Here is a 12,926-nt window from a genome sequence, read left to right on the forward strand (position 1 = left end):
TTTATTACATTTAAAAACAATACTATACTAAGTGGAGACAACTTCAGTTCTTAATGATATGTATTTAATGTTTGAAAATTTTACTTGTTTTTATTTTTTTGCTGCACTGTAGGGCATGTGGGATCTTAGTCCCCTGACCAGGGATTGAACCTGCACCCCCTGCATTGGAAGTGCAGAGTCTTAACCACTGGATTGCCAAGGAAGTCCCTAAAATTTATTTTTTAATGTTTAAAGTTTTAAAACATATTTTCATTACACATATTTAATCATTTAAAATTATGGCAAAGATATCGTTGTTGTTGTTTAGTCGCTAAGTCATGTCTAACTCTTTTTGGATCCTCTGGACTATAGCCCACCAGGCTCTTCTGACCATGGGATTTCCCAGGCAGGAATACCGGAGTGGGTTGCCATTTCCTTCTCCAGGGGATCTTCCTAACCTAGGGATCAAACCCATATCTCTTGCACTGGCAGGCAGATTCTTTACCATTGAGCCACTAGGGAAGCCCCATGGATATCACACCCACAATAAAATACTTGAGGTTGGCATCATGGGCAAGTTTTTTTTTGCAACTGTCTGCACTTTGAATGTGTTGATGAATCTTTTTTGGAATGTTTTTGAAAGTAGGAAGACGGCTCAATAAAAACTGTTCTTTTTCAGAAAAACCTCAAATAAGAAAACTCAAAGAATGAAAATTATCTTTCTTTCAGCTTGGTGAACTGTTGAAAGATTGGCGACGTCTTAATGTTGCTATAACCAGAGCCAAACATAAGCTGATTCTCCTGGGATGCGTGCCCTCACTAAGCCGCTATCCTCCCTTGGGGAAACTACTTAATCATCTAAACTCAGAAAAATTGATATCCTTTTTGTTCTGTATACGGTCACATTTGATTGTGCTATGTGAGTGCTTTATGTGTTTGTACCAATTAAAACTCTGTCTTGTGTTTCCCATGGCGTATTTCAAAAGACCTGATTCTACAAAGGAGAGAGAATTCACAGGAACTAGTTTTAAGTAAAACGTGATATAATTAAGGTGATGGAGAAGAATAGTTTGTGAAATGAGAAAGGGGAAACAAAGGGACTTGATTTCTCGCCCCAGAAACAGAGTGCATGTTTCCTAGAACACATCTAGGAAAACTGGTATCCCGTCAGGTTCCTCTCACCTCGATAACCTTAAAAATATATACATCTAGGACAAAGTATTATGTTTAAAAATGGAGATTATTTCTTGTCATGTCGTAGATAACTTTAAAAAATAGATCATCTCTTTAAAAAATTATATGAAGGTCTCACACTAAGGTAAATCATATTGCTTAAGTACATTATTTTGCATAGAATGTCACAAAAATACAAGCTTTCTAGTAGCCTTGTTAAGATTACAGAATGTTAAACAATAATGTCACATGTTTTAATGTAGTTCCATATTGTATTAAATATATCTTCCTTAATTTATTTTATATCATTGATCTTCCATCAGGAGAACATGAAAGCCTTTGTCATCTATTGAGTGATTTTCAAAGAAAATAAAGCACTGTTTTCCTTGCTTTTTTCATACCATGATGATCTCCTCTAACTATTGCCTATTATTTATCATTTGGATATGCTATAAAATCAGTGACTGGTTACACTGTGATGATAGCTTTTATCCCATGGGTAAGAAATGATGTAAATATATATACTCATTCAGAGTTCCAGTTTTTGGTTTTATTTATTTATTTTTGTATAACCTTGTTAAACATAACCATACAACATTTAACATAGCATTTATTTTTTCAGTACAGGTGTACCCAAAACTAAAAAGTCTAAATTTATAGGTATTATAAATGTGTCTCTGTAAGACGTAGAGTTTGATACACTTCTACCAGCTTTTAAAGATGGCTTAACTTTTCAATCTGAGGTTTAAACTTTTAAGTTTAAATTTTCAAAATTAATTTGATCTTGTAGATTTTTATCTTGTTTTGTTTATTTGAAAGACTAGGTAAGAAAATGGATTTGTTTTTTTCATTTAAGCACAATCTTGTGATAATGAAAAGTATGATTCTCTTCTGTATTTTGAGGTCCCTGATCCAAAGGCCATTTTGCTGTTTTTTTCCTGACTTTTGCTTTCTGGTATCAGAGATGTTTTAAAAAACTTTATACTTAGTGTTTTAAATTATTACTTATAAATTTATTATTTCTAATTAATTTCCCTTACTCTCCTAGTTAGTTCCCCTTCCTCTCCCACTTTTTATTTTCAGTTTTTAGTGTTTTAGAGTAGATTTTGATATTAAAGAAAATAATTCTTATTATTCTTTTGGGAAAAAATTTTGCTGAATTGATGACAAATAAAAAAGGTGTATCCCTATTTTCACCTATTCATGTTCATATACCCCTTTGTTTTGGGGCATTACTCAATTTTCCTTTTTTGTATGAATATGTTTTATAAAACAGAATTATCTCAAGGTGCTTGGTTATTTATATGGTGACCAATTTTAACGTTAGTGTATCCAACTTTGGGGGAGGATCTCTCATTTCTCTTAAAGTTTTTTTTTTTTTTTAATGAAAAGTACATTAAAAACTGTTGCCTCTACCACACATGTTTTTTAAAAAAATTATAACTTGATGTTTTTATTAAATAAATTTTTTTTTTACTCTAAGGTCTCACTGTGTTGATGATTAATACTAAATAATAATAAAGTTCAGGGTTGTCCACCATTTTTTCCAGTATTGAGAAGTGAAATATTGACAGTGTTCTAAAGCTGAAACCAAGGAGTGCTGACATGCATAGGATGGAGCTGATTATTGAGAGACTATGGATTCGACAGGAAAAACAAGGAAGTTGCAGAGATAAGGCTTAAATATTGGTTGGTTATCATTAGTTTATATAACGGGAAGGAATCTGAAGATAATTTCAGTTCCTGGAATAAGAAAATTCTTTGGCTTCACTAATGGTTGCTTTACAGATTTGTATGGCCTGCACAGCAAAGCCCAATGGAAGAAGAACCTAGGGAGGAGTTCCATGTTTCTTGGTCATTTGGGAATCTGTATTGATTACAAGATTCTAGACACTTATTTCAAAGAAGTAGGACTCATCTTTTATACATAAGATGCTGTGAGTTAGAGGCATTGAGTGAGCTGGAAGTTAAACCCCAACTGGGCCCTCAAATTGTTAATAATGCAGTTTATGACATCCATGCCAAGGATTAAGGTGGCAATGGCTACCAGTCACCAATGTTATTGGACACTCACTTTGTGCAGGTCCAGATCAAGAGCACCATTAGCCTAGACAGGGTCTTCCTTATGGTGGAAAACCAGGTTGTGAGGAAAGGGTAGCCATTCCAGCGTCCCCATTCCTGAATCAGCTCAGAGTTCCTGTCTCCTGCGTTCTCTTGCTGCCTCCTCTGGTTCTTTTCTTCCTCATCTCTCACTTTCTAAAGACTGGTCTTTCCCAGAGCTCTGTGTTTGGTCTGGTCCTGTTCTCCCTCCTTGGACAGCCATTGGCTTCAACCATCACCTTTGTGGCTGTTTACCAAATCTGTATACTCAGAACAGACTAATATTCTAGTTTAAAATTTTTAAAAATTTTTCAGTGTAATAAGGTTTAAACATACACCCTAATTCCAAATTCTGTTCAATACAAGGTGACTAGAATATCTGGCAAATGTGTATTTTGGAGCTTAACATCTCCCTTGAAGAAATATTTCTTAGCTTTAAATAAAGTGAGTCTATTACTGAACAAGATTTGTTTACTACTTGTTACACTGGGGGGGGAGCAATCTAGGAAATAAAACTTTTCCTTTGTTCTCATGGTTTTATAAAATAAATACATAATCTTAATTTTACTTGCTTTTCTAAATGCACTTAGAATACAAATCCTTCCTTTTGTACTCATCGTTTGGAGAGGAGAAAAATGAACAATTCAGTCATTTCAGTGTTTAACAGCAAGATAATGGAATCGGTTAGACTTTTGAGTTTTAGACTCCTTGAAACACTGTAAAAACCACAGGGACTTCTTTTGTCCAGCGGTTAAGACTCTATACTTCCAGTGCAGGGCATGAGGGTTAAATCCCTGGTTGGGGCAGTAAGATCCCACATCCCTCGGGATATGGCCAAAAAGTTAAAAAAAAAAAAATCCACAGATGTATTTTGAGATAATAAAAATAGAGGCTACTTTTGTATTAGTTCAGCTTCTGGTTGTGTCAATAGTACTGTGACTTTGGGCAAGTTATTTAATCTTTCTGAGGTTAGTTTTATCTGTAAAACAAGTAAGTAATTCCTTTCTCATAGGGTGGTTTTGAAAATCAAATGAGGCTTTGGCCTAGGAACCGACAGCCAAAGAAATGAAACTTAACATTATCTTCAATCACTAAAATTCTGGGTGCAATAACAGGCCTAAATATGAAAGGCAAAACTATAATTCTTTTCAAAAATATTTATTTGGTTGCACAGGGTCTTAGTGGCAGCACCTTGGGATCTTTAGTTGTGGCATACGGGATCTAGTTCCCTGACCAGGGATTGAACCCAGACCTTCTGCATTTGGGAGCTTGGAGTCTTAGTTGCTGGGCCACCAGGGAAGTTCTTGTAATTCTGTAAAGAAAAAAATCTTCATAACTTTGGAATAAGGAGGGCTCCTTAAGATACTAAGGCATAAACTATAAATTCACTACAGGAAAATTAAGAATTTATATTTAGTCAAAGGTTGTCATAAGGAGAGAAAATTAGCCCAAAGATATTGGCAACACACAACTGACATCAGATTAGTACGCAGAACATTAAGTAACTTGCGCAAGTCAATAAAAAGGTAAGTCACTAGTAAAACAGGCACCATTTCTTTGTAAAAGTGAAATTCCAAATAGTAAATGTAGGTAGAGTTCTCAACGTCATCAGTAATGAGATAAATAAAAAATCTGCCATGCAATCTACCCACAAGACTGGCCAAAAAAGTGAAGAAATCCTCATAATTCTAGGCATTACAATGGACACAGCAATAGAAAAACAACATTGCTGATAGCAGTGTAAATAATGAGAAGTTTTGAAAACACTTTGGCATGAGCTGGTAAATTTAAAGAAAGGCATACTTGATTTTCAGTAAATCTATTTTTACATGGCCAAGAGACTCCCGCATGTAGGAGCCAGGATGTATGTACAAACTGGAAACACCCCAACCTGGAAACTCCTCATGGGCATAGATGACGTTGAATACCAGAAACAAGTAATGTTCGTAATGTTATTCCACTTGTGAAAAGTCTGTAGACAGGAAAAATAAACTACGTTGATTAGGGGCACATACTTACATGGTAGAAACATGCAGAGAAGCAGGGAAACGACTCAGAATTCAGCATCACATTTACTTCTAGGGACATTGTGGCTAAAGGCTTCCCCCTACCCACAAGATGACTCCTATGCTTGCTTGATCTGGTGCTCTTTATCCATCTGTTTATGATTCTTTAAACGTATATGTATGCTTTATACATTTTTATCTATGTAGGATTGTTTCACAAAATTAAACACCGAAAGAAGTCAAGAAGCATACGCTGGCCAATGTGATGAGATAAACTTCTCCATTTCCACAAAACACCAGTCTATTTCTAACTCGGCCACCATCTTAACAATTACTGATCTAACTAGGTAACAGCTTACTTTCCGCAAATTGATAACACTTAAAACCTAGTGTCATCTGTCCTTGAGGGATTTTTCCTCTCTGAAATGAGAAAACGCAGGTTTTATCTCTGCACCTTTGATTATTGAGACTGTTCCTCCTTGCTTTTTATAAACCAGTGGACTTACTGGTTAAAATTTGGGCTAAATAGTTTTAGTAGATTTCTACCTAGTGTTGATTCAGACTTTCTAAATTCTTTTGGTCCCCTACGAATTACTGAAGCAGGGGCGCGGTCAGGTGTGTTAGATTAAACCCAGCTGGACCTTGCAGATGAAAACCTTTGCACGTGGTTTGCTCTCCTCCCCTTGGAAATGGAACCCTAGTGCTCCGGCGAAGCCCACAAATTAGAGATCAGAGTCCGCCTTCTGGCTTCACAACCCGAGGTCTCCCTCACGCTCCTTCTTCCGGTCCGGCTGGACGCGGAGAGGCTCAGCGAGGGCGGATTTCTCCGAGGCCGGCTGCAGGCTCTAGAGTCCCCCGCCCGACGCGGGCGCCGCAGAACCGCCCGGGCGTCCTCCCGCCGCCGGGAGCGCTGTGGGCCTCAGCGGGCCTGGTTGCAGACGCCGTGGCGGCCGCCGCGCGCCTGAAGGGAGCTGCTGGCGGGGCCCAGGGAGTCCTCGCCCGAGACTGTATCGCCACCGCCGCCATGGGTAAGGGGAGCGGGCCGCGAGCGGACGCCCGGCCCTCCGTGCTGGGCTGAGGCCGCGGCCAGGGGAGGCGGACAGGCGGTGTGGGCATCGAGGCCTGCGAGTCGAGACTGGGGTCCGAACCTGGGCTTGGGGCTGGGCGGGGGCAGCCGGGGACGCAGGGGCGCCCGGGGTCGCCATGGCAACGCGCGGCCGCCCCTCGTTCCCTCCCGCCTCCGCCCGTGTTCGGGGGCCTAATGGCCAAGGTTTCGCGGTCCGACGGCTTACAGGGAGCCCGCACAGGGCCGGCCGGGGTGCCGCTCCAGGGTCGGGGGAACAGTCGGGGACGGGCGATGACTTTTCAGGTTTGGGGGTGGCGGAGAGAAGCGTCTCATGTTTTGGCCTGGGTTCCGGACGCCGAGGGCGGGAGAGGGACAGCGATGCGGCGCAGGACCCCGGGTGAGCCCTCTGGTAGGGTGCTGGAGGTGTCCGGAGCCCTTGGGCAGTCTTGCTGTCTGGGAGGCAGGGAGGCAGGGAGGCAGGGAAGGGGTTCTAGGCCCAGGCAAGATGCTGGAATCTGCCATTGGCCGAGTGTGGGGCCTCAACGCGCTCAGACGCATCCGCGAGCCCGGGCGGGGCGCGGCTCAGGTGTAAACGCCCTTAGGGAGCTGCTGGCGCCCACCAGGACCTTCCTCCGAGCATTTAGTGACAAAGGCGCCCTTTGTCTTGATTGTCTCATCATACATTACTTATTGTGATGGGCACTGTTAAGAAAAATGAGAATTGCTGCAGACTATGAAATATCGACTGGTTTCGTCTCCCAAAAAAAGGAGTCATATCACGATGCAGATTGGAAGAAATGATGTGTGGAGATTCTCCAAAAGCTAGCTTGGCTATAGTATTTGTGACTGCATTTTTACGTTGCTTAGGATTCAGTGTCAGGCGTCACGCTTAGCTGTTTGTAGTCAGAACTAGAATACTAGATTATTAGGAACCCTGGACTTTTTATCCAATGAAGGAAAAACTGACACTTGGTTTACTTGGATTAGTAAATTTGTCAAAAGACTATGAGACAGTATACGAAAGTGCTTTATTTATTTTTTGCACTTCATTTTGTCATCTGTGTTTGCTGAAAATATTTCTGCCAGCACAACAGTAATGAGAGTATGGGGAGCATCTGAATTTATAAGAAACTGAGGATGAAATTTGTGCGAAAGAAAATCTTTTGTGAATTGAAAATATCAGTAAAATTAATTTTAAAAAATGCATCCATTAACTTGGTATTTAACCGGATCAGCTGTGTGGAAGGTCAGGGAACTTTCACATGAAACTGAACCCTCTGGGAAAATAAAGGAGTCCCGGAATACAAAACTACAATTGCAATGAAAAAAGCAAGGAGGGTTAAAAGAGGGTTAAAATGAGTGAGAGTTGAATGGCTTCTCTTGTATCCCCCTGTTTTATTATTTACCTGTCATGTTTGTTGTGGGTGAAACTGGAATCTTAGAATTTTAACTACTTTTTATTTTATGGCCAGTTTATTCAGAGTATATTTTTGCCTTTGAATTCATCCTTGACAGTTCCTGCTGTCCGCCTTTGTACCAGACCCTTAAACATTACTCCACACTTAAACTCCACAGAAAAATTGTAAAATGAATACCTGAGAATAGCCAGTTAGCAGGATTTTGAGAATAATTCATAAACTTTAACTGGAGTGAGCATTGTCCTATGGTATGTATGCATGAGAGACATAGAAAGAAAGTTAACTAGGGGTGTAGGTTAGTTAGGAAGACTTATCCACCAAGGAAAAGCAAACCACTGTTGGTTTTATAGAGGAAGAAAACGGTTTGGATATTTTTTGATATCAGGTCTTGCAAGTGATGTTGGACTCCTTTCTTGTGCTTTCAGCTACAAAAGACCCCACAGCTGTAGAGAGAGCAAACTTGTTAAACATGGCTAAACTCAGTATCAAAGGACTCATTGAATCTGCTCTAAGCTTTGGCCGCACTTTGGATTCTGATTATCCCCCCTTGCAGCAGTTCTTCGTTGTTATGGAACATTGTCTGAAACATGGTCTTAAAGGTACTGGAAAATTTTTTAAAAATCAACTTTGGAGCGGCCCCCCTCCCATCTTAAACATGCTTAAAAATGTAATTTTCTTTTTTGAGGCCATAATTACTGTCACTTTAAAAATACTGGGTGGATTGGTTTTTGGAGAAAATACCCTACTGCTTTATGTTTCCTCATGGGTGGTCTTCAGAAAATCCTTAGTTAGTGTTTTGTAAAAAGCATATTTGATTTAAATTTTTTTCTCAGCATACTCTGACCTTTTTTCCATTTTAGGACAACTATAGAGTTGTTTCAGAGAAGGCAATGGCACCCCACTCCAGTACTCTTGCCTGGAAAATCCCATGGACGGAGGAGCCTGGAAGGCTGCAGTCCATGGGGTCCCTGAGGGTCGGACACGACTGAGTGACTTCACTTTCACTTTTCACTTTCATGCATTAGAGAAGGAAATGGCAACCCACTCCAGTGTTCTTGCCTGGAGAATCCCAGGGACGGGGGAGCCTGGTGGGCTGCCGTCTATGGGGTCTCACAGAGTTGGACACACGACTGAAGCGACTTAGCAGCAGCAGCATAGAGTTATTTAGAAAAATTTAAGCTTGATGATGCTGGTATGAACTATTAGTACTAGTTTGTGCTCTCTTCAACAAATACATTAAAATACTTGATTGTTGAAATATAAACCTCCTTAGTGCGTGGAAAACATGTCTAGAAAAATTGTCCTCTGGATTGGGTTATTGTAGAAATGTGAGTACTCCCTGAAAATGATGATAATAGTGAATAATATTTCATAGCATATGTATAATATTTCATAGCATATGCATAATATACATAATGTATAATATTTCATTATATATGCATACCGTGACTTACTTAACTACTGTCCTCTTAATGTTCGCTTAGGTTATTTCCAGTTTTTTATTATTAAAATTGTGCTGTATGGACATATTTGGATTTATACATTTGTACACGTGTACAGATGCTATGGTTTCGTTAGGACTCCTTGGAGTAGAATTTCTGGGTCAAAGGATAGAGGCAACTTATGTCGATAAAGACTTCACTGATCAAACAACAGTGAATGTGTTTCTTTCCCCACATTTTTGCCAACTCTTCATATTCCCAATCTCTGAGTACTTCTTTTAAAACATAAGGAAGTCGACATTCTTATCTTAGGCCTTGAGTTTTAATCTGTGTTTTGAAAAACTTCCTTTCTGTTAAAAAAAAAATAGTGATGTAGATCTTTATTTTCCTCTAACTTGCTAAAATCGAATTTGTCAAATGATGGCCAAAGTAGTTACATTTTCAACTCTTTTCCGAATTTATTTTCCTTTACTTCACAAAATTTCATGAGGCATATTCTAACAGTCAAATGTGTATTTTTATGAATCATTGTAAAGCGACTTTGTGCTGATTGATTTTTCTTCCCCAAAGAAAAATTACCGATCTTGTTGGGTGGAGCATACCATAGGAGTGCTGAATTTACAGGCGATTTGGTCAGTATTAAGAAAGAAACATAGTGATTTCATGGTTTTATATTACCCAAATCTTAGAAACAAATAAAAGGAAAAGGAAAGTTGCAATTTTTCTGTGTTTAAAATAACTATTTGTCCTTGGTTTATTTAATAAATTGGTAAAGATCAACTGACTAGGGCCACCAGTCTTATTTTGGTACTGGTAAAGAATGAGCCTAGTTGTTTTTTACTTTAATTGCCTACTTGCATATTTCTGATGGGGAAGAATGGCCAAGATGCATATTTCCGATAAGGAAAATATCAGAATCCTGAGAAACAGGCTCCTGTTCAGTAGGGCTAGATAGTGACAAGAGAGGAAAGGCTGTCTGAAAAATTGTATGTTATGTTAGAAATGTTGAAACTAAATATTTAACAAGAAGTTACTACAGTTTTGCATGTTTAAGTTGTATGCATTTATTATATTTTCTTTTTAAAGTGAGAAAATCATTTCTAAGTTATAACAAAACTATCTGGGGCCCTTTGGAACTGGTGGAGAAGCTATACCCAGAAGCAGAGGAAATAGGAGCTAGTGTCCGGGATTTACCTGGTCTTAAGTAAGTAATCCTATTACTTGTTCATCCCTAACTGTAGACTGTTTACTGTATTTACTGTTTCTTAGAAGTACCTCGCACGCTAGTTTATTATATTCTCTCTGCCTTATGTAGCCTTCTTGCATTCTCTGATAAAATTCTGTTTATTATTAATCAGTTCAAATGTTATTTCCTTTATGAAATTTTTCTTAGCCCCTTCAATAAGAATGAAGTGCTCTTTCTTTTATATTCTTATCACTGTATTCACTCCTGTGTCGCACCACTCACTTAAATTCCGCATTGCATTGCAGGAAATAGGGAGGTTCTTTTAAGACAGGGTGTATCAATGATGCAGTTCTGTTTCCTGAGTCTAAAGCTAGTTTGCAGTAGTAGGCCATCAGTACTATTTAGGTTAAATCCAGGACAGAGGCTCAGGAGATTTGAATTCACCAATAAGCCATTTATATACCATAAGACTCGGGCAGATTACTTCTCTTGTTGTGAAAATTGGGATCTATAATGTCACCTGCCTGATTGACCAGATGAAGGTAGAGTGGGCCCTTAATATCTGTAGGTTCTGCATCTGTGGATTCGACCAACTTTGGATCCAAACTCTTTGAAAAAGAGATTTTCTAGAAAGTTCCAAAAAGCAAAACTTGAATTTGTCACATGCGGGCAATTCTTTACATAGTATTTACATTGTATTAAGTATTATAAATAATCTAGAGATGATTTAAAATGTATGGGAGAATGTGCATAGGTAATACACAAATACGTGCTATTTTATAAGAGGGACTTGAGTATCCATGGATTTTGGTATCTGAGGGGGTCCCAATACTGAGGAGAAATTGTATATGAAATGTCTTAAAACCTGAATGTTCTAGCTAGTAACTCATGAATGTTGAAAAGTTTTTGCAGGTTTTTTGTTGTTAAGCCTGGGTTCTTATGTTCTTCAGGGTATGATTAAGATATATGAGCTTCCTTTAATTTATCTTAATTCTTGTGAAAGAGATAACTTTTTAAAAAAAAATGCTTACCTTTTTTGTCAGATTATCAGTTTGCTTTCTCTTCAGTTCAGATCAGTTGCTCAGTTGTGTCTGACTCTTTGCAACCCCATGGACTGCAGCACACCAGGCCTCCCTGTCCATCACCAACTCTCAGAGCTTACTCAAACTCATGTCCATTGATTCAGTGATGCCATCCAACCATCTCATCCTGTCGTCCCCTTCTCCTCCTGCCTTCAGTCTTTCCTAGCATCCAGGTCTTTTCAAATGAGTCAGTTGTTTGCATCAGGTGGGCAAAGTATTGGAGTTTCAGCTTCAGCATCAGTCCGTCCAATGAATATTCAGGACTGAATTCCTTTAGGATGGACTGGTTGGACCTCCTTGCAGTCCAAGGGACTCTCAAGAGTCTTCTTCAACACCACAGTTCAAAACCATCAATTCTTCGGCGCTCAGCTTTCTTATAGTCCAACTCTCACATCCATTCATGACTACTGGAAAAACCATAGCCTTGACTAGACAGACCTTTGTTGCCAAAGTAATGTCTCTAGTTTTTAATAGGCTGTCTAGGTTGGTCATAACTTTTCTTCCAAGGAGCAAGCTTCTCTTAATTTCATGGCTGCAGTCACCATCTGCAGTGATTTGGGAACCCAAAAAAATCAAGTCAGCCACTGTTTCCACTGTTTGCCTATCTATTTGCCAGGAAGTGATGGGACTGGATGCCATGATCTTCGTTTTCTGAATGTTGAGCTTGAAGCCAACTTTTTCACTCTCCTCTTTCACTTTCATCAAGAGGCTCATTAGCTCCTCTTCACTTTCTGCCATAAGGGTGGTGTGATCTGCCTATCTGAGTTTATTGTTATTTCTCCCAGCAATCTTGATTCCAGCTTGTGCTTCCTCCAGCCCAGCGTTTCTCATGATGTACTCTGCATATAAGTTAAATAAGCAGGATGACAGTATACAGCCTTGACGTACTCCTTTTCCTATTTGGAACCAGTCTGTTGTTCCATGTCCAGTTCTAACTGTTGCTTCCTGACCTGCATACAGATTTCTCAAGAGGCAAGTCAGGTGGTCTAGTATTCCCATCTCTTGAAGAATTTTCCAGTTTGATGTGATCCACAGTCAAAGGCATTGGCATAGTCAATAAAGCAGAAATAGATGTTTTTCTGGAACTCTCTTCCCCTTTCAATGATCCAGTGGATGTTGGCAATTTGATCTCTGGTTCCTCTGTCTTTTCTAAATCCAGATTGAACATCTGGAAGTTCACGATTCACATATTGCTGAAGCCTGGCTTGCAGAATTTTGAGCATTACTTTACTAGCGTGTGAGATGAGTGCAATTGTGCAGTAGTTTGAGCATTCTTTGGCATTGCCTTTCTTTAGGATTGGAATGAAAACTGACCTTTTCCAGTCCTGTGGCCACTGCTGAGTTTTCCAAATTTGCTGGCATATTGAGTGTAGCACTTTCACAGCGTCATCTTTCAGGATTTGAAATAGCTCAACTGGAATTCCATCACCTCCACTAGCTTTGTTTGTAGTGATGCTTCCTAAGGCCCACTTGA

General features: G+C 39.4%; 2 protein-coding genes across 2 annotated transcripts in view; both read left to right on the forward strand.

Moving 5' to 3' along the window:
* DNA2 (DNA replication helicase/nuclease 2) overlaps positions 1-1,551 on the forward strand; it is a 36,784-nt gene extending 35,233 nt beyond the window's left edge. Inside the window, exons 20-21 of the mRNA XM_068982734.1 lie at positions 709-855; positions 1,457-1,551. Of these exons, the coding sequence (XP_068838835.1) occupies positions 709-855; positions 1,457-1,525 (216 nt within the window). The 3' untranslated portion in view covers positions 1,526-1,551. The remainder of the gene's footprint in view (positions 1-708; positions 856-1,456) is intronic.
* A 5,064-nt stretch (positions 1,552-6,615) lies between these two features.
* Positions 6,616-12,926, forward strand: part of RUFY2 (RUN and FYVE domain containing 2) — a 41,447-nt gene continuing 35,136 nt past the window's right edge. Inside the window, exons 1-3 of the mRNA XM_068981940.1 lie at positions 6,616-6,721; positions 8,168-8,341; positions 10,271-10,388. Of these exons, the coding sequence (XP_068838041.1) occupies positions 6,616-6,721; positions 8,168-8,341; positions 10,271-10,388 (398 nt within the window). The remainder of the gene's footprint in view (positions 6,722-8,167; positions 8,342-10,270; positions 10,389-12,926) is intronic.

The sequence above is a fragment of the Capricornis sumatraensis genome, chromosome 10 (genome assembly GCF_032405125.1).
Source record: "Capricornis sumatraensis isolate serow.1 chromosome 10, serow.2, whole genome shotgun sequence".
In the NCBI taxonomy this organism is placed as follows: domain Eukaryota; kingdom Metazoa; phylum Chordata; class Mammalia; order Artiodactyla; family Bovidae; genus Capricornis; species Capricornis sumatraensis.